Source organism: Colletotrichum acutatum (genome assembly GCF_030867785.1).
Source record: "Colletotrichum acutatum strain CBS 112980 chromosome Unknown BDZ83scaffold_168, whole genome shotgun sequence".
In the NCBI taxonomy this organism is placed as follows: domain Eukaryota; kingdom Fungi; phylum Ascomycota; class Sordariomycetes; order Glomerellales; family Glomerellaceae; genus Colletotrichum; species Colletotrichum acutatum.
The window spans coordinates 1,171-22,303 of record NW_026849162.1 but is presented as its reverse complement, the minus strand read 5'-3'; the positions used below and the strand labels follow the sequence as shown (position 1 = coordinate 22,303).

The window sequence follows — 21,133 nt, the reverse complement described above, 5'->3', positions numbered from 1 at the left end:
AGCCAAATGAGGCGAATCCGTTCCCATTCAACAACGAGTTCCGACGCCGAATCTACTGGGGATCGTTCCTGACGGACAAGTGAGACATCTGTATGAGTTTCAAGCTGCTCAGTCTAACGTCTTTCCTCTCGCAGGATGTTCAGTCTCTTCCTAGGTCGTCCAACATTCATGTACGAGAATGATGCCGACGTAAACATCAACGAACCTCTGCCGTATGTTCCATTCCCAAACCCCACTCGAAAATCTCCAGTAATACACCTTGGTTACATGCACTGACACAAGACGACAGACACGACCCACCAATCTGGGAAAATTGGCTCTTCTCACACGACCTCGGCTTCCTCAAGACCATGCGCCCAGCCGGCCCAAAGCTGACACTCCTATTCAACCAGCAAATCGAGTTGGCCCGCATAGTTCACGACATACTATCCCAAACTTTCGCGCCCAAGAAGATGAAGGACCCAGTCGCGAGGAGATGGAACGAGGTCTCCCTCAACAAACTCAACGCTCGTCTCGTCGCGTGGCACGAGGCGCTGCCTACCAACATGCGATGGAAGAAGTGGTTCACCAACAAAGACATCCTCCAACCCAACGTGTCGATTCTACAGTAGGTCCTTCTCTAGTCCCCATGTCTTCTCGCACATGTGTGAGGGATGTACCATTGAGCTCTACTGACTATATGCACCAGCATGTTCTACCACAGCACCCGCATCTGCCTCAACCTCCCCTTCTTAGCCTCCGTCCGGCACATTCCCTCCACCTCAGATCTAGCCGACAACGACGACGACAACCCCGAGACATCCTCAAACAACCCAATCATCAAGTCCCTCAGAATATGCCAGTCTTCCGCGCAAGGCATAGCCGACGTCCTACAACGCTTCAAAAGCCAGCACACGCTAGGCAACGCGCCACTCATCTTTGTTGGAGCCACCATTGTCGCCACAAACACGGTGCTGGTGACGACGAGGCGCCAGAGGAGAGGTGTAGGGGTGCCGCAGCTGATGAAGGATACGTTGTTACCTGTGCTGGACAGCGCGCTGGAGGATATGTCTGCTTCATATAAACTTGCGGAGGAAGCTAGGGCCAAGGTCCGGGTTGCGTTGAATACGAAGGAGCAGCATAGGCATGATGCGGGAGGGGGGCAGCAGTCTGAGGTCATGCCGGTTGGGGTGGATGGTGAGACTGCTGGTGGCACTGAGCCGGTGGCTGTGGTGGTAGATCCGGCGCTCTCGGGCCCGGTCGACACTTCTGTGACGACAGCCACCGGCCCGGGCTCGGGGACGGTGACGGCAGAGATACCTAGCTTCATGAGTCCTGAGCAACAAGGTTGGCAGCCTCTGAGCGTGCTAGATGGTGAAACTGCTTTCTGGGGGAACCTTGGTAACGACATATTCGCAGGTTCAGAGCTGGAGTATCTCAACGGCGTGACGGAATTCGACTGGACCGACCGGCCGCCAATACCTTGAGCGCTTCGATCACACATCTTGAGGGACAGTCTCTATCACTTGAGCCAAAAATAGCCATTTCTCTTTCACGTTTGATTTCCATCTTCTAAGACGACTCTAGCCCTCCCTGATGCCTGTATTACCACTTATACTGGCAACTCGTGCAATTCTCCCCGCCGCACCCATGGCGAAACTCCTCAATTACGCTGGCTGGCTTAACGTACTGCAGCGTCGGGACGTAATCGTGTTCCAGCCCAAAGACCTTCGGCCCCGCAATCTCGAGCGCCCGTTCCGTGGCCCACAGCGGGTGTCCGGCCATGATCATGACGGCCACCTTGAGGCCGTACCGGTACTCCTGGACGCCGATGGCTTCTCCGGTCGACGTGTCCAGGAGGAAGATGAGGTCGGGTACAGTAGCGAGGACCTAGACATGATAATGTCAGTATGCGAATTCCAAAGACTTGATGAAATAAAGAGAAGCAGAGGGGAGATTGACTTACCGTTTCGATGCCACTCTCACCTTTACCCAAAACCCCCAGATTCTCATTCATAAAGGGCACAACAACCTCCTTCAACCCTTCTCCAATCCGATCCGTCTCCGTCTCCATCTCGCTCTCACTGAGCCTCTCAACAGTGACCTTGCCCAGGCTATGCGCCGTCGCAGTCAACGTGCTCTCCACGCTCCGAATCTTACCCTGGAACAACACCCTCGCACTTCCCGGTCCGCCCGCAGCCTCGATAATGTCCTTTGTAACAGTCGACACCGTACCAGCCTGTTGCGCCAACGCCACGACGCGTCCCAAACGCCACGCAAGCGAGTACGTGTTAGGGATGCCCACCTCGCGCATCAGCTTACCCGGGATCGGACGCCCCGCGGCACCGGCAGCGGAACCCATGGCCACGCAGGCGTCGCGGATGGCGATTCCGGCCGAGGTTTCGTCCGTCTGGGTGGCGGGGATGACGACGTTGTGGCCGGTGCCGCTGCAAAGGGTTACGGGGAGGAGCTCGTTGACAGACTTGGCGTGGATGTACTGCGAGACCATTTCGAACTGGGGGTATGCGCGTCCCATCATGTCACCGTCGACGGTCGGGATGTCGTAGTAGCGCGAGCTTCCCCAGATGAGCGTGGCGACTCCGTTGGCACCGCCAATCTCTGTGGCGATAAGCTTCTCGAACTTGGTCTTCATCTCTTTCTCCATCTCTTGCATGGCGTGCCAGACTCCGTCACCGCCGGGTCTCTCGATGCTTACAGCAGGCGTACCGACGCTAGCGACCGGCGGCATCATCTCGTCGTCTTTGAGGTCCTCGATCCGGATAATCTTCATCGATTCGCCTTCGGCCAACAGCTGCTTCAACTGCAAGTAAGGCGCGTACGGAGAACCGCCGCCGCCGCAGCCCAGAATGTAGCACCCAATGGACAAGAACCTGAGATCAGTTTCGGAGAGCGTCCATAAGCCATTGGATTCGACCTTGGGCTTATAGCTCTTGAGATCAACGACCTCGTCTTCCGGGTGATCCTCCGCGTCCTCGGCTTCGTGCTTCTTGGTCTCTTCAAACATCTCTTCGTTAACCAGCTGGTCAGGTGCGGCCGTCTTCACCATCTCCGAGTACACGCGCTTATGGTCTGCCGGCAGCGCCACCTCAATCTTGATGGAGGTCTGGTTCTCCACGTAGGGAACACCCGCAATCTCCTCGTGGAGGACCGTCACGGAGCTCTCGTCGCCGCCTTTGGCGACTGCATTCTGGATAGCCCGGGCTTTAACTTCTGCGATGCCGCTCTGGATGTCTGAGCCGTGGATAATCGTCTCAGCGGAGCCGTAAATCTTGGCAATAGATGCGCCGATTGCGTTGGCGACACCGGCGTGCACAGGGACCACGACCTTGCTGACACCTGTGAGCTCCGAAGGACAGAGAATCGAGCCACCGCCGACGAGGATGACTGTGCATGGTTCGGGAGACAACTTCGCGCGATCGATGACGGCCTCGAGCATCTTGCGGATACGAGCCTTGCCCTTTTCGACAACGTCGCTCGCCAGAGATACAGCCGTGGTGCCGATCTTAGCACCTGAAGCCACTGCGACGTCTGTCGCGGTTGTGACATCGCCTCCGAAGCATAGGGCCTTCGTAATTAGGTCGTGGCCTACACTGTCAGGTCCAACAGCTACTGGACCATCGTCCGCGCTGTGGATGATGGAGCCTCCTCCAAGACCGATACTCTCGACGGAAGGCATCTCCAGATTCACCTTGACGCCGGCCAAGGCCGTGTAGCTCTTGGATAATCTGGGGTATCCGTTGCTCAACAAATATCCCACGTCGGACGTGGTGCCGCCGATGTCGACGACGATGCTGCCCGACTTGTCTATCGAGTCCTTTGCGAGAAATGCAGCACCTCTAATGGAATTCGTCGCGCCCGAGGAGAAGATCCTGATGGGAGCCTGCATGGCTTCCGAGAAGGGCAGAAGGTGGCCGGCGTTGGAGGTCAAGTACAGCGGGCACTGAAGACCAATACGGCGCATGGCGCCGATGAAGGCTCGGATGGTGCGCTGTGCAAAGTTGAGAATCGAGGCGTTGAGGATTGTTGCATTCTCGCGGGCAAGGAGTCCCGGTCCGGCGATGTTGCGGGACAGGATAATGTTGACATTTTCGCCCAGCTCGGTGAGCAGGATTTTGCGGACCTCATCCTCCTGGTGGTAGTCCTTGTCAGTACTGCAACCGATGCCGATGACTGCGACGTTCTTGAGCCCCTTAGACTTAATGCGCCTGGCTTGCTCGCGGATAGAGTCCTCGTCAATGGAGCCGATGAGGGTGCCGTCAATGTTGCAACCGCCGGGGACGATGGCCGAGTGGCCGTTGATGATGCGCTTCAATGCCGAGGGCCAGTCCGCAAAAGGCGGGGTGCCTGTTGAAAAGTTGTGAGATGCCAAGCGCAGGACGGCAATCTTTTCCACGCGGGACGTGTCTCTTTCAATGATGGCGTTGAGGAAGTGCGTTGTGCCGATGGCGAGCGCGGTGATGTTGGCGGGGTCTGCGGTTGACTTGTCCAGCAGAGCTTTCAAGGTGGCCTGGACGGAGTGAGTTACGTTTGACGTTGTTGGCGCTTTGTGAGATGCGACGACAGCATCCGTGCTGGACTTTGAGACATCCAAGAGCACGCTGTCAGTGTTGGTACCTGCGAAGATGGTTAGTCGCAAGAAGTGAACAGTTGTGCATTACTCTGTAGGTTTAAGCCGGAATTATTTAAAAAAGTCTCCTCCTACCTCCAACGTCGACTCCCACCACCAACGTGCCGTCTGATGCACTCATCTTGCTTGACCAGCGTTGTTGACTGCGGGGTTTGAGGGGAATAGTGGAAGCAGCTCACGCAACCAGCAGCACCGACCTCACTTTAATCTCAAAGTGCGCGAAACTTGATCTCAGCAAAGCAATCTTGGGCCAGCAGGGCTGTTCGTCAGTCCTTGATAGTACGTCAGGTAGGTAAGATAGTGATCATGGGGTGATGGCCTCGGAGTCCTTTTCGCTATGGAATGATGTAAAGAATCAGCCGCGCGTGTGCCATGTAGTGGGGGATCAAGTATGAACCGAGTCAACATCCGTTCTTCGGCGGCTTTCTTTAACTCTTTGTCACACAGTCGCACCAATGCTGGAGCGACCCTCTCTCGCTTATGCAAGTGTAACCACTTTTGCAGGTCCTATCATATGGGGAAGGTCAGTCGGGATGTGGACGATCGGAGCCTCGGATTTATCAGATTGATCTTATCTGCACAGGCGTGACTGGGTACGTATTCGTAGGGCTATCTTGGCTATCAACCGCTAGTCCAATCACACAAACTCATGGCTACCCACATCGTGACGTACCACCAAGATGCCCTCATGAGCTCATGAGGGTTCATGTTGGTTACATAATCTCAATTGCAAGGCTTTTCACAGGCGAATAATGAGTGTTGAATTATCAGAATCTCAATCTCTACGACTATCTCATCGGAACTCACTCTCAGACTCTCATTGTGGATCTCCATCAAGAGCCACTATGAGTTTGAAATCGGTGATCTCAAGCATCATTAGAGGAAATCATTTTGTCCGTCCGTCTCAGCATTTTGCAAACGCTTCAACTTTTCCAATTTTAGAAGTACAATTTTACAAGTAAATTATCATGAATCCCGATTTGCTCGACAAGAGATTTCCAGGCAGATGTGTTCTCAAAGACTGCGCGATTATGACCATTCCCAACAAGACGGAAAGTTGTGAACTCAAATTATCATGATATGCTAGAATCTAATCATCAGACGCATACTAATGAACATAGAGGGCGTGCCAATGGTATTTCAATGCACTCCAGACTTAGTATTGCTCCACATTTGGACACCTCTCTTGCCCAAAAGTGAAAGGAAGCAGAAATTCTAGATTCAAAGCTTTTCTGCTGCCACCGGTGCCTGATTTCGACGAACATTTCAGCACCACGGCTCCTAAATCCGGTAACGCCATTCCTTGATGACCTCTCCATCGCCAACTCGAACCTTAGCAGGAGCGTCCATATCCATCAAGAGTACAGCAGTCGGCATGGCAAGGTCCTCCGTGCATGACGTTCAGGCAGTAGAAAGCATCGCCGTTCTACAGAACTAGCATTAGTAACGAGACACAACGAAGCACGCAAGGGGAGTATAGAACTTACGTGCTTATCGCGTGCCACGTTGTCCTTGAAACAACAGTCATCTTTGCTGCAGAAGGCACTCTGAATCAAAAGTTAGCGTTTCGGAGATATGTCTATTGAGTCACTCCCGTTCATCTTACCGCAGAGCCAAGCAGCGTGGCTGTGAGAAAGAGAACAACGGCCTTGATCTGCATTTTCGTGGGAAGACTCTCTTGGTGATTTACTGGATTGATAGACGTCTGGAATTGCTTGTTGAGTTGGTCTCTGGAACATGTTCGGTACGGTCCTTCTGTTTTTATACTAGAAAACGGCATTTCCATCTTCAACTTGAGATAGCCGGCCTCTCAATAGCCGCCCCTTGCAAAGATACCGGCTTTAGAAGGTGCGGGTCATGAATATCCATACCCGGTGTCCTCTGCTTCCTACGTTAGTCAACACTAATAGTGCGAAAGTAAACTTTTGACTCTCGTCTAAAACTCTCCTTTGTTGGATGGGCCCTATGATGGTCCAATTCACACCACTTAGTTCAGTCGTGGATGCCCTGCTAATGATGCTTTGTGTAACACAGTCTCGAGTCTTGACTCAACTATAAGCAAGTCTCATTTATGCAAGCAATTCATGTCTGCGTTGTTGGGCTACACCTCATATAGCAGTTATTTAACATCACTGGATCCTCTTCAACTCCGCTGTTCCGTCAGACAAATGATGTGGGTTTTGCGACTCGTTGCACTCAATTTTATGCGAACGAACAACGAATCCTTATGTTTGCTAGAATGTAAGCGACATCAATTATTCGTGAAATGGCGACCATCCAAAGAATCAAGACGCTGCTTACTAGGTATGTTGCCAATTTACAGCTATGCGGAGACATTTGCATTACCTATGGACGAACCACAGGCGACATCCTCCAGCAGGTGGGTCCGCTGCCATGGTGCTGACAGAGCCTAAAAAGAAGCAGGATCCAGGGGCCATGCTGGAGTAGTGATAGGGCCATCGACACGCCATAACACCCGAGGATGAAGGACAGTACTTTGATGGATATTACAGATACAAAGAGAATCTCAAGAAAAAGGATTAACTGGAAGAGAAGAGTCCTAGCGCCACGGTATGTGTAAACCATTCAGAACCGTAGATACGGCTGCCTATTCAGGATTTCATACTCCGTACTAATACAATTGATCCTGCATCCTTATGTGGAGTTCCATAAACATGCCCTGGGCCAGGGACCTGACCCGCTGACAGCTTGCATCCTATGCACACTGGAGAGGACCTTTCTCGTCAACCTCGACGTCAGACAACGAGGAGCAACCTGCAACACAGGATTCAATCAACCATGTCCATCGTTAGTGAAAGCAAGTTGGGAGTCGACTATGTCACGGTCAACTCAACCTTCGGCCCCGTCAAAGGATTCATCAACAGAGACTACCCAAACGTCGCCCAATTCCTCGGCATACCCTTCGCCGAACCGCCGATAGGGCCGCGCCGGTGGTTACCGCCAACGCCGAAGGCTCCGGTCGACAGCATTGATGCCACGAAGTTTGGATACTCGTGCCCTCAACAGCTTGGAGGCAGGCCATCAGTCTATAACACGGATGTGACTGAACACCAGATCCGAGACGAGACTTCCGAGGATTGTCTCTCTCTTTGCATTTGGGCACCCAAAGATGCGGTCAAGGAGGGATCTAAGACGAAACTCCCTGTCATAGTCTTCATCACGGGTGGCGCGTTTCTCGTCGGCGGCTCTACGATTCCTTATCAGAATCCAACGCCCTGGATCGAGAACAGCAAACGCCACATTGTTGTCAGCATTAAGTTAGTATACCGAATCTCTCGAACCATCCCAATCTCGCCTCGGGGACCTATGCGCTTACACGAATACAGTTATCGCCTGAACGTCTTCGGCTTTCCCAACGCCGCAGGACTCAGCCCTAATGAACGCAATCTAGGATTTCTAGACCAGCGGCTCGGGCTGGAATGGGTACACCAGCACATCGCCTCCTTCGGCGGTGATCCAGCGCGAATGACGCATTTCGGACAATCAGCAGGCGCCCGCAGCATCGACTGCCACGCGTTCCTCCACCCGGACAAACCCCTGGTGCGAAACCTCATTCTCCATTCCGGGTGTGCACTCCCTCCGCTCCCAGTGGGCGACCCAGAATGTACACACTTCAGCGCTCTCGCCAAGGCACTCGGTTTCCCGGGCGGTGATGCCGCGGCAGAGCTGGAGTTTATGGGACAACAACCTCCGCAAGTGCTACTCGAGGCTATTCAGCATCACTGGGCTACTGAGGAGAGGCCTTTTCTGAGCTTTCGGCCTGTAGTAGACAACTTTACTATGTTCGATGATTATGAAGACAGAGCCAAGGCAGGAAACTTCAGTAAACTGGTAGCTAGAATTCGCTCACTGATTTCGAGTTGATCATCGCTAACTAGTCACAACAAGCCGGCGATTTGTGGAACCATGAACGACGAAGGGAATTCGGTAGCTGTGTATCATCCCGACGGGGCTGATCCTTTTTGGGCGGAAAATATTACAAAAAACTACTTCTTGGGACCTATGGTGGCCATGGCGCGGTACGAAATGCTCTCTTCATACATTCTAACAGTCTCAGACTCTCAGTACAGCTGCTAACTGACAATTTGCTGGTTAATAGAACACGCTCAGCTCATGCTCCCACGTTCCGCTTCTTGCTCAAAGACTTTGCACCTACTGGTACCAGCTCATTCTCCAATATTAGTCCGCGACCATGGCTGCGAGCCTACCACAGCTCAGACATGCCTTTGATCTTCGGAACACACGACTGGGCTCGTGGCCCCTCTACGCCGTTGGAAGAGAAGGTCGCGCGTGCATGGCAAGATCTGTATGTTACTTTTGCTGAAGATGGGCCGGATGGGTTGCGGAGAATGGGATGGAGTGACATGAGTGAAGGTGTGGGAATCGTGCTAGGTGGTGGTGAGAAGGGTTGGGAGATTGTCAGCCTGGAAGAGGTTGACAACATGTGAGGATTGTAGAGATGGCTTCATGAAGGTAGTGGCAGCTTGAAGAAGCTTTAAGACAAAGATGATAGTCCACCAGAAGCATTACTTATCTTGAGGTCATTTGTCGGAGGGGTTGTATATCAATATTCGGCATTTAAAAAGCCTTCAATGTTGAGATTTGACTCTACATGCGGCGTTTACTTTTCCAGGTACACGTTATTACATACGTCTCCGAATACTTCCATGGTCCTCTGCCACCCTCCAACGACATCATCAACTCTCTTCGCCATATCCCTTCCCAAGGGAAGCATCCTCTCACTCTCCTTACCCTCACCTACTCCTATGCCGGTAACGACTTTATATTTTACCTTAGCTACCTTAACATGATCCCTATCGGCAGGAAATCCCTCTATTACCGATGTAGCTATAACCTTAAAAATTATATCTAGAGCATTACCGTCATAATCCGAAAGCATAGGCTTACTCGCTAACCTAACCGTCAGCCCTATATTTATATTAAACGATCCGAGCGTAACTATTAAAACGCAGATACTAAACGGAGCCATTTCTTTTACAAGGACTTTATTAATTCCTATTAGAAATCTTATTAGCTATTAACTCGCGAGAGGGTTAAAGGTTATTACACTCACTATCTATTATAGCTTTCGTAGCTATATAAACGCCTATCGACTCTCTCCCCTCTAACCTAGCCCCAGAGCTAATATTAACGATAATACCGCTATTCCTCTGTTATATAAAGGGAACAGCTACCCTTATTAATCGGTAGGGCCTAAAGAATACCGTATCTATCTATGCCCTCGTCTCTTTTTCTATAAAACCTTCTACCGGGCTATAAATAGACTATCTAGTATTATTAACTAGTATATCGATTAGAGTATTAGCTTTCTCGAGGTCCATAATTAGGTCTCCCGAGTTCAAGTCGTTAACATCGAGCGGAAGCTAGCGTCCCCCTCTATCCTAAACTTTACGTACTAGGTCCGGCGTTTTTTGGGGTTTGTGCGAAGTAGCGATTATAGTGTGCCCTTGTTTTTCCGCCAGTTTTATGAGAGCTAGTCCAAACCCGGATGAGCAGCCGGTGATGAGCCATGTCAGAGGTCTGTCTGGGACAACAAGCGGATGAGACATAGTGATGGAATTGCAAATTCTGTACAGCTTTGATTGAACCCTGGGAATACCCATGTTGTATGCTTTCTAATGCGAACGAGTTTATATGCTTTGTCTTTTGGCTTGTAAGTCCGGAGTTTGAGGTTGAAGCCGAAGGGCATAAGATGTGAGCGGCCCCGCATCGGCCTGGCGTCTCACTGCAAGTCGGCCGGCGCGGACTTAAGCCAGGTCCGGACTACGTCCGGGCCATATATCACAACATACCGGTGACTGCATTAGGTTTTCAACATGTGATCTTTGCTGTTAATACTCGATATGCGCAGATGCTAATCACGGGGTTAACAATTCCGAGTGAATGAGGTTTGAATGAGCCTATCTCAAGCTTCAAGCTCAAAGCAAATTAGCGCCTAAAATAGGGTAAAGCGCACCATGACATATTTGAATCTCAATCCAAGGAAGTAGCACGCGTAGGGTAAATATCACAATGCAGCCCTTTATTTACCTTAGTGCTTTGAGTAGCGTTAACTTATAGGACTTTTATTCCACCTCACGTCATACATGCCATGTTCATCAAGTCAAGCTGGGCTTCTGTTGCATATCATTGGCTTTGCTTCTCATCGCTTTTAACGGATTGAACATTTGTAGCAAGGATAGTCTGCTACAGTTCTATTCGATTCGGAAGAGAAACATAACCCGAGGACCTTCACGAGCTTGTGAAAGGGCTTGGAAGCTTGGTATTTTGCCAGTTTTCGAGGTGTGATTATATTGATATTTGGAGCCAATGGAAGTGCCACCAAAACCCAAATGAGATAACCATTGCTCTCAAGTACGATGAATCTCAGCTTTGCGTCCGAATCGCGTTGAATTCAGCTGTCTTTCTTAGCCCTTTTCCGAACAAGCCTTATTCTTCGCCGTATTATTGGAGGCATTTGTCATAAAGACTGAGAGCATGGCAACATTTGAAAGTTATTTGGTGCGAAAGTGTTCAAGAGTAAGAGCTGAGGAAGCAGTCCTAGTTGCACTGTGTTCATCCATGAGTCAAGTAATAGATTTGGAATCTGGTCACAAACAACGAGCTACTTGTAAAACCGTGTGACGTGTCTGCAAAATTGGCATTGCCAAGATGGAGTATTTATAAACGTGGGCTGAAATTAGAATCAAGAGATCACCGATCGCTGCTCCTTCCTTCGCTGCCACACATTAAGTAGTTTGTGGGATGCATGTTACACGAGAACGACAACACAAACTTGTCGGCAGTTGGCAGCTTGTCATTTGTGACAATCATAATCTGTAAGCGGCGTAGTCGGAGGAGCTCCGTGAATCCTGAATGTGAACCTCGCCCCAATACCAGTTTTGCCTGACATCCGGCAAGAACTCCGTGAGATCGTAACATTGAAGCTGCAGGTCACTCTGAGTAGTGGGCTAAGCCATCACGAATGTTTCTCTGGGGGTCACGATAAATGCACGGGGATGAAGGACGACGGAGCCACCTCCGAGATCAACTCCGGTGGATTGGATTCTTGGAAAGACTCGGACTCGGACATTGAAAGCAAACCCCTGGGTTCGCTGGGTTTGCTGTTGCGGGCAGCGGCACAGCAATAGTGCGTTCATTGCAAGGGGCGAAGTCAGTTTTTGGCCGCAAACGCGGATACCTTTCCCGAAAAGGAAGTTTGCGTACCGAGCGACTGGTTTGATTGTTGATCGTGACCCTTGCCAAGCCTTTGAACTCTATTGTTCGTTTTTTCTAGCGCGATGTCACCTAAGTCTCGAGTGCTGTATTGGCAAGACATGAATGATCAGTCCGATGCCCTCGGATATTGTGGCGTCTGTCGGTACCAACGGCTGCCAGTTGAGGCTTGCAAACTATTGTACAGAAATGTTTCCTCAAACAAAATGTGACTAAGTAGTAAGTATGGAGTTAGTCATATGTTCCTAAAACTCGGAAGACGTGGGCGAAGTTGCCGGCGTGTCGAATGCAACAGACCATGTTGTCGCAGAGAATACCGATATGCCAGTATAGCTGTCAAAACCTAATGCTTCCCCCCCACCAGTGTCGCAGCAGGATAGAAGAGGAAGCCATCTCCGTTCGTCTGAACTCTGTGCAAATCCTGGTTCGGGAGCGAACTCTGCCGTTCTAAATAGGAAGGACAAGAGAAAAAAAGAGAGAGAAAAGAATTCCAGGGATTGCCAGTCAAGAACTTGTGAGTTTGTTCTGACTAACAACGCAGGAAAACTTTACTACTACATGATCAAGGTATGCATGTTTGCGAAAATCAGATTGCATGCTGCAGCCAAGATTGTTTGCTAAAACCACATGGCCATTCTACGCCGCTCTCTAGCAGACCAAACATGCAGCAGGGCTAGTACGGATAGTGTACATCAGCCATCACCGAGCACCGAACCGGGTTTTCGGGCCCTTGGATCTGCGAGTTGCTCCGACGCCTGTCTCTGCCCCCTTCATTGACAGGATTCAATAGGCAAAACTAGATAGTAGACAAACAGTAACAAAAATGGAAACAGGAGAAAAAAACAGGGCCATTCGTCAATGTCTGACACGCCATCAGCCTACCACTCAAGTCTGACAAAATCACAGTAAGCAACACAGGCACGCAGGCAGAGACAAAAGAACCGTGGAGCGGGATCCACGTGTAAGCCTGAACTGGGCAGAAAATTGGGGACAGTGGCCAAGGTCAGCCCGTGCTCGCATGAACCAGTCGCCTCTCGCACAACATCGATCTTCCCGCGAAACTCGAGGGGGCTGAGGACTTGGGCATTGGCGAATCACGTTGGCTGACTCTGCTTTTCAAAATCAGACTAGAGCCCTAAGAGCCGGCAGGTTGCCTGCAGGACAGATGCGAAAAGCGCATGACATTTGGTTGTTGGCTCTTATTTGAAAGAGAGGGTTCCGACCCGTGTCCGAGACCATACAAATGCCTGAATTGAGACATTTGATCTTAGCACAATCTCGTCATCCACAGTGACAATTTTCCGATGCGTTCTAAAATCTAAACAAGATGAAATGATTCCCCCATTCCAACCCAATCGCCGGAAACTAATGGCTCATCATGGACACCAATCTCGCGGCCCCCAATATCACCACACGGAAACCAGGTTACCCGCCGCGTGGCTTTGCCCTAAGGTCAGGGGGGGGGGGTGTTGCAAGGCATAGGCAAGCGGCAAGCAAGCCGCAAAACACCTCATCCCCCAGTACTCTCCCATTACTCACAGACGGCCGGCCACCGGAACCCCGGTCCCGGCGTGATTGCGACAAGGAACATGGCATCAGAAGTGCCCCATCGTATGGTCCGCCGTCTCATACGAGGGGGTAGGCCGCAGCTGAAAGACTGGTACAAGAAAGAAAAAAAGGAACCACAGGTACCGAAGAACATCCGCGAGGTGAAGGCTGAAGCAGAGTCAGAAACTCCACAACGCCCGGCGGCGCTCCGGGGAGAGACGGTTAACGGGCTGCTGAATTGCCGTCAATGGTTCGGCGGTGCATGCGACGGTGCCGCAGTGGTGTCCGATGTCTTCCGCTAGAACAAGACTAGAAGATGGGAACACGAGTAGCTAGTGTTGCGCCTCTTTCGTCTCTTCATCTCGCAACCGCCACTTGACCCGAGGTTAGCTCTCTCTTAGTCCGCTCTTATTCTTTGTTTTTTCTGCCCTCGGCGGTTCAACGCCTTTCGTCAGTGCCCAACGCGGGTTGCCGTTATTATCAACACGCAGAATATCTGCAGACTGCGGAAGGCCGTCACACAACTTGCGGATAGATGACGAAGACAAAAACGCACGGTGGAAAAGCAAAACTTGGCCGCTCTTCTAACTTTCAGGCTTTTTGCCTCCACTCGTTCTCCACAGAGTTCAAACCCTTTCAAACAAAGCCCCGATCCTTCATGGTGCATCCGGCGAGATACGATGAACCCCGGACGACAGGTCAGAAACATTTAATCTATCACCGAGGAACCCTTACAAACCCCCCAAAGCTGGGGCAGAAAGGAGACAAAAGTATTGGGTTCTCAGGCCACATTTACTCTGCTGGGTAGCATCGGAAACCCTTCCAATATACCCCCTTGGTCTTCCAGAGAAAGGTCGAGATCCGCCTATGGATGAATTGACCTTCCCCTGGAGTCCTGGGCCAGTCCGCGAATAATCCGACAAAATCCGGTCATTGAGCCGAGTACAGGGCAGAGTGCCGAAGGATTCGGCCGGTTGCCAATAAATGAGCAATGGAGATTGCCCACGATCCGCTGCTGCAGCCTGCATGTGAAGCGACATCAAGCGAGTTGATTCACCCGAGCTGAGCCAACCCACGCGGACAACCCATACACATACGGATGCAGACTCAAGAGAACAAGTGGAAGAGTCCATATTTTGCCTCTTCTCGAGTCATAATATCGGCAATCAGACCAAATACTCGCATCGCTCATCGAGCACATCTCAGTTTTCTCTTCCCCGTCCCAACTTTGATCGAACATTGGCCACCAATGGCGTGGCGTGCCGGCTCAGACCCTCTAACTGTCCCCATTTTCAACTAATTACTCCACACACAGCGTGCCGGATGTGCCACCAGGATAGGGATAGCACCGGCCAACTGCGACGCCATCTCTGCCCGGACTAACGTCCCAAGGGGTAAAAAATAGGGACACACGCCCCCCTTCGTCTGTGTGTGTGTGATGAGCCTGTTGCGTGCCTTGCGTGCCCGTCTTGGGGGCACGGGGGGCGGTCTTCCAGAAAGAAAAGAGGTTCCTTCGATGCGGTTACTGAACCTGCCACACCGAAACTCTGGCTCTTCTTCGGGCGTTTTCTCCTGGTTATTTCGGCATCTTGATGTGCTTCTGTGTGTGTGTGTGTGTGTGTGTGTGTGTGTCAAAGCTGGTTGCACCAGCACACCACAACCTACAAGTCGCTATTACCGTTCCTTGGGAACAATCAGCTTCGCCTCAGCTTTGCATTGCCGCGCCAGCCTCGGCCAGCCTCCGATTGTCGCACAAGCCATTGCCGTGCCGTCGGCGATTGCCCACCGAGAAGAAGAAGAAATGTTCGAATTCTTTCCATTGTTTTGTTCATTTGGATCGGGCTACGCTACCATGGTTTCGCAGTGGCATCGCGAGGAGGTATCCAGGCATGGCATCTCAATCCCGGTGGGATGCTGGCCCCTGCCACCGCATCTGTGATCTGGGCTCTCCTCTGCACAAAGCACGAGAGCAGGCCCCTCTTCCAGGGCAAGGAGTTCGAGGAGATTTTTCCTCTCGCTGGGCCCCCTGGGTGTTGATCCTTGCGCTCACGATGCTCCCCGACCCTTGCTCGCCTTGGTTCGGCGACTGTGTCTGGGCTCCCCCTCTCTGGGGTTTCTTTTCCCTCCCTGAAGATATGCATGTACGGATATGGGTGGATTTGTGTGGCACAGATGACGGGCCTCCATCCGCATACTCATTCAAGTCTCTCCATGGGTTGTACCCCTCGATCACTATTCACTGCAAGTCTGCAAGTCCGGTCCCCTACCCGACATGTGCGGCGCTCCAGACCAGTCGTGGCCTCGGTCCGCTGCCATGCCACGTTGACGGGGAGCCTCCTGCATGTCAGTGTATCACATTTCTCGCTTTCTCTTTTTGCGCAGGCCAGTCCTCGCCTGCCATATACGGCCGCCACCCTGGGTGAACCCTGGGTATTATCCCACAGCCGGAGCTGGACACCAGGGTCCTACGCAGTATGTTTGTCCTGTCCGGTATTCCAGCCCATGGCCAAGTTCTCTCCAAGGACCAAACGTCGCCCTCGGTTAAAGTACCAGACACCACGCCGTCGTCCGGTCTCCGCCGCCACCACTGAGACTTGCATAGTGCGTAGAAACGATGGGGAAAGGGGCGCGCCGTTTGCTAGAACAGTTCAACAGCCGTGATGCCACCTTGAAGTGTAACGGCGACCACCGTGTGTCGAAAGTAGACCGCACGCTACCGGCACACTGGTCTTGTGTGGCGTTGACCCCAAGTGGAACCGCCGCACCGCAGAAGAAGCTCCCTTTGCTGCATCGAGCATCATCTCCGCGTTGGCATGTCGCTACGTAGGAACCGCGCAACCCATCCCGAGGAGCTCCCCCAAAGTGGCCTCTTCTGTCTTCTGCTTGTTGACTAAGACATAGGGTGTAGAAGGCGTTTCACGACAACCTTAATCCCTCCCGTCCGCCCATCTTCCCACCCCTTTCACCTCGTGTTGGGAAAGACCTTTGACGCCTCCATCACAACCAACGACTATTCGGTTATGACGCTCACGCCATGTTCGAGGTGATACATATCTAGCTTGTACGACGACCCTGTTTTCTTCTCCCGGCCCTTTTCGAAAGAGGGAGAGGTTCTTCCTCGTCTCTCACTTGGACATATCCCAATATGAGGTTCATCTCTCTGCTCCTCTCCGTAGCTGCGGTGCTCTCTTGCGCCGCGGCCCAAGGCGATCCTGCTTCAGCTGTAGCATCGCTACCAAGATGCGCAGTAGGTTACACATTGAACATGATGAACTTGCATGTGCTCTAAATACTAACTACATCACAGCAAGCATGTCTTGTAACGGCCGTCCTCAGCTCGCCGTGCGCGCCGACTAACCAGACATGTATCTGCACCAATGCTCCTTTGCAGGTCGAAGTTGAAGCTTGTGTTCTGCAGAATTGTACTCTCAGGAATGCTCTTAGTGAGTGGCCTTGCCTTCCTTCCGATGTCAATGAGTGAATCCTCCAAGACCTGTCGTCTAACCCGTCATCCGCCCGCAGCAACCAAGAACATCACCCAGACGACATGTGGCGCGACCCCGAGAAACCGCACGCCGATGTACAACACCATCTCCATCACAATGGGCTGCCTGTCTGGCGTATTCGTCATTATCCGCCTGGTACACAAAGTGTTTGCGACGATGGGCGACCTCGGCATGGACGACTGGTTCATTCTCATCACACTTGGCTCCGGCATCCCAGGGACTGTCATCAACACCCACGGGTTCGCCGCGAACGGCCTCGGCAAGGACATTTGGACAGTTTCATTCACTCAGATCAACGACTTTGGGTACTGGTTCTTCATCATGGAGCCAATGTATTTCGGCCAGGTGACGCTGCTCAAGATGTCGCTCCTCTTCTTCTACATGCGTATCTTTTCGCAGAGCAGTATCAAGAAGCTCATCTGGGGCACCATCGGATTCAATGCAGTGTTCGGCCTCACCTTTATCTTTGTCGCCATTTTCCAATGCCAACCGATCAGCTTTTACTGGACAAAGTGGGACGGAAACCGCAACGGACAATGCTTGGACATTAACGCCATCGCCTGGGCCAATGCTGGCATCAGTATCGTGTTGGACATCTGGATGCTCGCTCTGCCTCTTTCTCAGATCAAGGGTCTGAACTTGCATTGGAAGAAGAAGATTGGCGTGGCCATGATGTTCTTCGTCGGCACCTTGTGAGTCTTCAAACTACGTCGATTGCCCTTTTAGAACGTCTACTAACACAGCATGCCAGTGTCACTGTTGTTAGTATTCTGCGCCTGCAATCTTTGGTCGCATTCGCAAAGTCTCAGAACCCAACCTGGGATCAATTCGAAGTCGCAACCTGGTCCACTGTCGAAATCAACGTGGGCATCATCTGCGCCTGCATGCCCTCAATACGCGTCATCCTCGTCGGCTTCTTCCCCAAGTTGCTGGGCACGACACGGCGCGGCACATCCGCAGCAGCCAAGTACTACATTCAATCGAGTGGCAACGGTCGCAGCAGGAACAGGACACTGGGCAACGATGCCAAGGTCAGGACCGTCGATCGCGACTCGGGGCTCTCAAGCAGCCCGAATGGCATCATGTACACCAAAGAGTACACTGTGGACTATCACGACGAGACGAGCTTGGTTCACATGCGGGAGCTGGAAGCGGGCAGCTCAAAGACAGGGAGAACAGGACGAAGCGGCTCCCCGTTTTGATCTTCCTTGGTTATTTCTCCTTTGTTACTAGCGGTATTTTGGCTCGGAAGTTTGCGCTCGCGACGAGTTGTATGACACAATGTTTTTTTCTGGATACCACAATAGCGTGAGGGACTGCCAAACGGTATGCCCAATGGTAATTGACTTAATCGACTCACCGAAAGATCTCCCTGCGGATGTGATGGCCCGAATTAGCGCGAACATGTTCCGAAAACAACGAGATCTTCGTTCAGCGGCGGTTGATCCATCAACGACAACCCGCTCGGACCCCTTCTTCTGATCGTGTGATTGAGATGGCCCCCCGCGTAAGCAGCGTTGCTAAACAAGCAGAGCTTCGGACTTGAGACTGAGAACGGGAATAGTGGCCTCTTGGCCGGCTATCGCAACCGAGTTCTCGACCGCCTCTTCCAAGTTCCTTCAACTCATCCTGGGTGGTTCAATCCATTTCGGACACCCTTCCAAGGTCGTTGCCATTGTACAAGGGGCTGGTGATTGTCTAAGGCCCCCAATGCCACCCATTTCCACTCGGAGAGATACCTCGACATTTGGCTCCGCACCCACTCAGCCGGATTGAGTCCTTCCCAGGGCCATGAGCGGGCCGTGAGCGGATGCACTGTCAACGTGGTCTTGGCCTAGGAGAGATAAGCCCGCTGCCCGCTATCCGCTCTCGCCTTAGCCTCTTGCCTAATGTGGCACTCGTTACCTTTCCTGAGCTTACGCGATATCTTGTAGCGACTGTACATGCAGCCGGTTTGGCTACGGTTTCGGGAAACGTTTATTCTCTCGTCCAAGTCTAGTAGGGGAGGTAGCCGATGGCCCAACGTGATAGAGGCGGCGTCCCCCGCCAAAGCCACCGGGCATTACTTTGAAGGCGGGTGTCCGCGTGGCGCATTGCCTGCACAGCGTATGTTACTGGCCAATTGCAGGGTGAGCGATGAGATGTCCCCCTGTCAATGGCAGTTCTGCCCGGATCTGCATTGACGTGTCTCAGTGGGTTGCAGCCAGCAGTTGCCGACGTAACATGTGGTCAACCCTATGGAACCCCCTTGGGAAGCTATTGAAAATAGGTGGATGGGGGTCTGGTGCGGTCTGACCGTTGCGGATCGACATCAGGGGTTGAGAGTTTAAGCAATGACTTGAGACGATCTCGTCGTCTCTGAGACATCGAGTTGTTGAATGAGCCGGATAGGGCGCATGCATATTACTATCCGTAACTCCATGCACATGGCGTAGAAATCTTCCTGTAGACCTTCTTCAATGATCTGCGCTGGAGCCTTGCGTGACGACTTACTTTAGTCGCTGCTTTCGCAATTGCAATTGCTCACCTGATGAGAAGATCCAAGACTAATGTTGAATAGCATCGGATATCGATTCTCTTACTGTGGACTGACCATTATTAATCAAGATTGAGAAGACGGAGGATGAGTGATCAAACTCTCAAGGACAGCTATGATACTGAACAGATTGGGACAACTGCGTCCATGACACATCTCTCCCTTACGTCTTGTGGTAGTCTACTATTGGTATTCCTCAACAAAAGTTTAGCTTTGCAACACTGCTATCCCTATTTTGTTTATGATATACGTAGGTATGATGACTGTAAGATCCACTGAGCCCCCATGTTATACTGGTATGAATATCGAGCGTCATCATTCGTCTACCTACTCAGTCAGCGACTCCTACCATGGAGTGCGAAGTGTACGCTATCCGGTCTCAAGGCTCGATGTGACGAATTTCTCCATTACCACGCTCTCAAACCTCAACCTTGTCAGCGGGATGAAACATGGTAAATGGCTCGCAAAAGCGACATCATTTACCGGAATCTCATCAACTACAACGGGCAGATTCCGAGATTCACCACTTACGACCTACTAGTAAGCGATGGGACATTCTTCAACATCGATACGACGCTGCGTGCTTGGGAACCATTCGCGCTTTGACCTTTGCGTTTCCAAGATTTCTACTACACTTCGCTTGCGGGGTTCCTCATAGGTGATAGGCAGGCGGAGCTTCACTACAGTCTATGAGGGACACTAGAGACTAAGGTAGGTGGTTGTAATTGTCACTCACCATCGTTCTACGCGTATAGGCTATTATTGAGGTATATCGCGCTTGGGGGTATCATTAGCCGATCGGCTCTGTACAAAAGTCTAGCATCGACTTTGTAATGTTAAATGCATGTCTCTTGTAAGAGCACCCAAATATAGTCGGCCCTTCTGTTATCTTACCCTCAGCCGGATAAATCTAGGTGTAGGATTGTATCTTGCTGTAAGCTGAGAATGCGATCGTACTCGACTGATTTGAGGTAGTTCACTATCGACTACTGCAGTTACATCAGGACTAGAGGTTGATTCTAGTCTCGCTTATTACGGGCTAGACCCGATTAGTGGATCCGAGCCTTAGCCCGGATACTACTACGGCTCACCGCGCCGCTTCTACAGAGGTCCTACTTAAGCGCTTTTTCTTTATAAAACCTCTATAGAACCTCCGCTCTAAAAACCTTTACTTTTTAACTTAAATTCTATATATTAAAATCCCCTTAATATAGATTTATATAGACTAGACTTTTAATATATTTAAGCTCCTCTTTTTACCCGCTTTATTACCGATTATATTATATAATAAAAACGAATATAATTATTAATATATTACTAAATATTTAATTAGCGGGAGCTATAACGTAAACTTAAAAATAGATTATTTAAGGCCTATAAAAGCTAATAAAAGCCTAGAAATAAAATAAAATAAAAAGAGCAATAAATATAATAAAGCAAAAGCGCAAATATAAAAAGTCTAATAAAATCTTATAGCTATTATAAAAATAGCTTTAATAAATAAGCGGACCCCCTACGCTTTTTATTAAAAAACCCGACCTTTATAAAACCTTTATTAACTTAGAAGCGCCCTTTAATAATAAAGCCCCTTATAAAAAGCCTTTATTAAACTTAGTAAAGTTTTTAAATAATAAAAATAAATATAGTATTTAAAAAGCC

General features: G+C 50.9%; 4 protein-coding genes across 4 annotated transcripts; 2 read left to right on the top strand and 2 right to left on the bottom strand.

Moving 5' to 3' along the window:
• Nucleotides 1-1,584: 1,584 nt before the first annotated feature.
• Nucleotides 1,585-4,748, bottom strand: BDZ83DRAFT_757491 (hydantoinase/oxoprolinase; the record flags this gene model as incomplete). Its single annotated transcript, XM_060514905.1, has 3 exons — nucleotides 1,585-1,869; nucleotides 1,946-4,614; nucleotides 4,703-4,748. The coding sequence occupies 3 exons, from the start codon at nucleotides 4,746-4,748 to the stop codon at nucleotides 1,585-1,587; spliced, it is 3,000 nt and encodes a 999-aa protein (XP_060358875.1).
• Nucleotides 4,749-7,426: 2,678 nt separating this feature from the next.
• BDZ83DRAFT_757489 (carboxylesterase-like protein) lies at nucleotides 7,427-9,096 on the top strand (the record flags this gene model as incomplete). The annotated part of the gene is made up of 4 exons (XM_060514904.1): nucleotides 7,427-7,905; nucleotides 7,975-8,479; nucleotides 8,537-8,667; nucleotides 8,748-9,096. The coding sequence occupies 4 exons, from the start codon at nucleotides 7,427-7,429 to the stop codon at nucleotides 9,094-9,096; spliced, it is 1,464 nt and encodes a 487-aa protein (XP_060358874.1).
• Nucleotides 9,097-9,269: 173 nt separating this feature from the next.
• On the bottom strand, nucleotides 9,270-10,447 carry BDZ83DRAFT_723991 (uncharacterized protein; the record flags this gene model as incomplete). Its single annotated transcript, XM_060512614.1, is given in 8 exon segments — nucleotides 9,270-9,517; nucleotides 9,530-9,664; nucleotides 9,723-9,819; nucleotides 9,844-9,882; nucleotides 9,919-9,933; nucleotides 9,952-10,032; nucleotides 10,066-10,189; nucleotides 10,437-10,447. 8 exon segments carry the CDS (start codon nucleotides 10,445-10,447, stop codon nucleotides 9,270-9,272), a joined length of 750 nt encoding a protein of 249 aa, XP_060358873.1.
• Nucleotides 10,448-16,577: 6,130 nt separating this feature from the next.
• BDZ83DRAFT_591272 (CFEM domain-containing protein) lies at nucleotides 16,578-18,140 on the top strand (the record flags this gene model as incomplete). The annotated part of the gene is made up of 4 exons (XM_060506420.1): nucleotides 16,578-16,679; nucleotides 16,740-16,875; nucleotides 16,955-17,630; nucleotides 17,690-18,140. The coding sequence occupies 4 exons, from the start codon at nucleotides 16,578-16,580 to the stop codon at nucleotides 18,138-18,140; spliced, it is 1,365 nt and encodes a 454-aa protein (XP_060358872.1).
• Nucleotides 18,141-21,133: the final 2,993 nt, after the last annotated feature.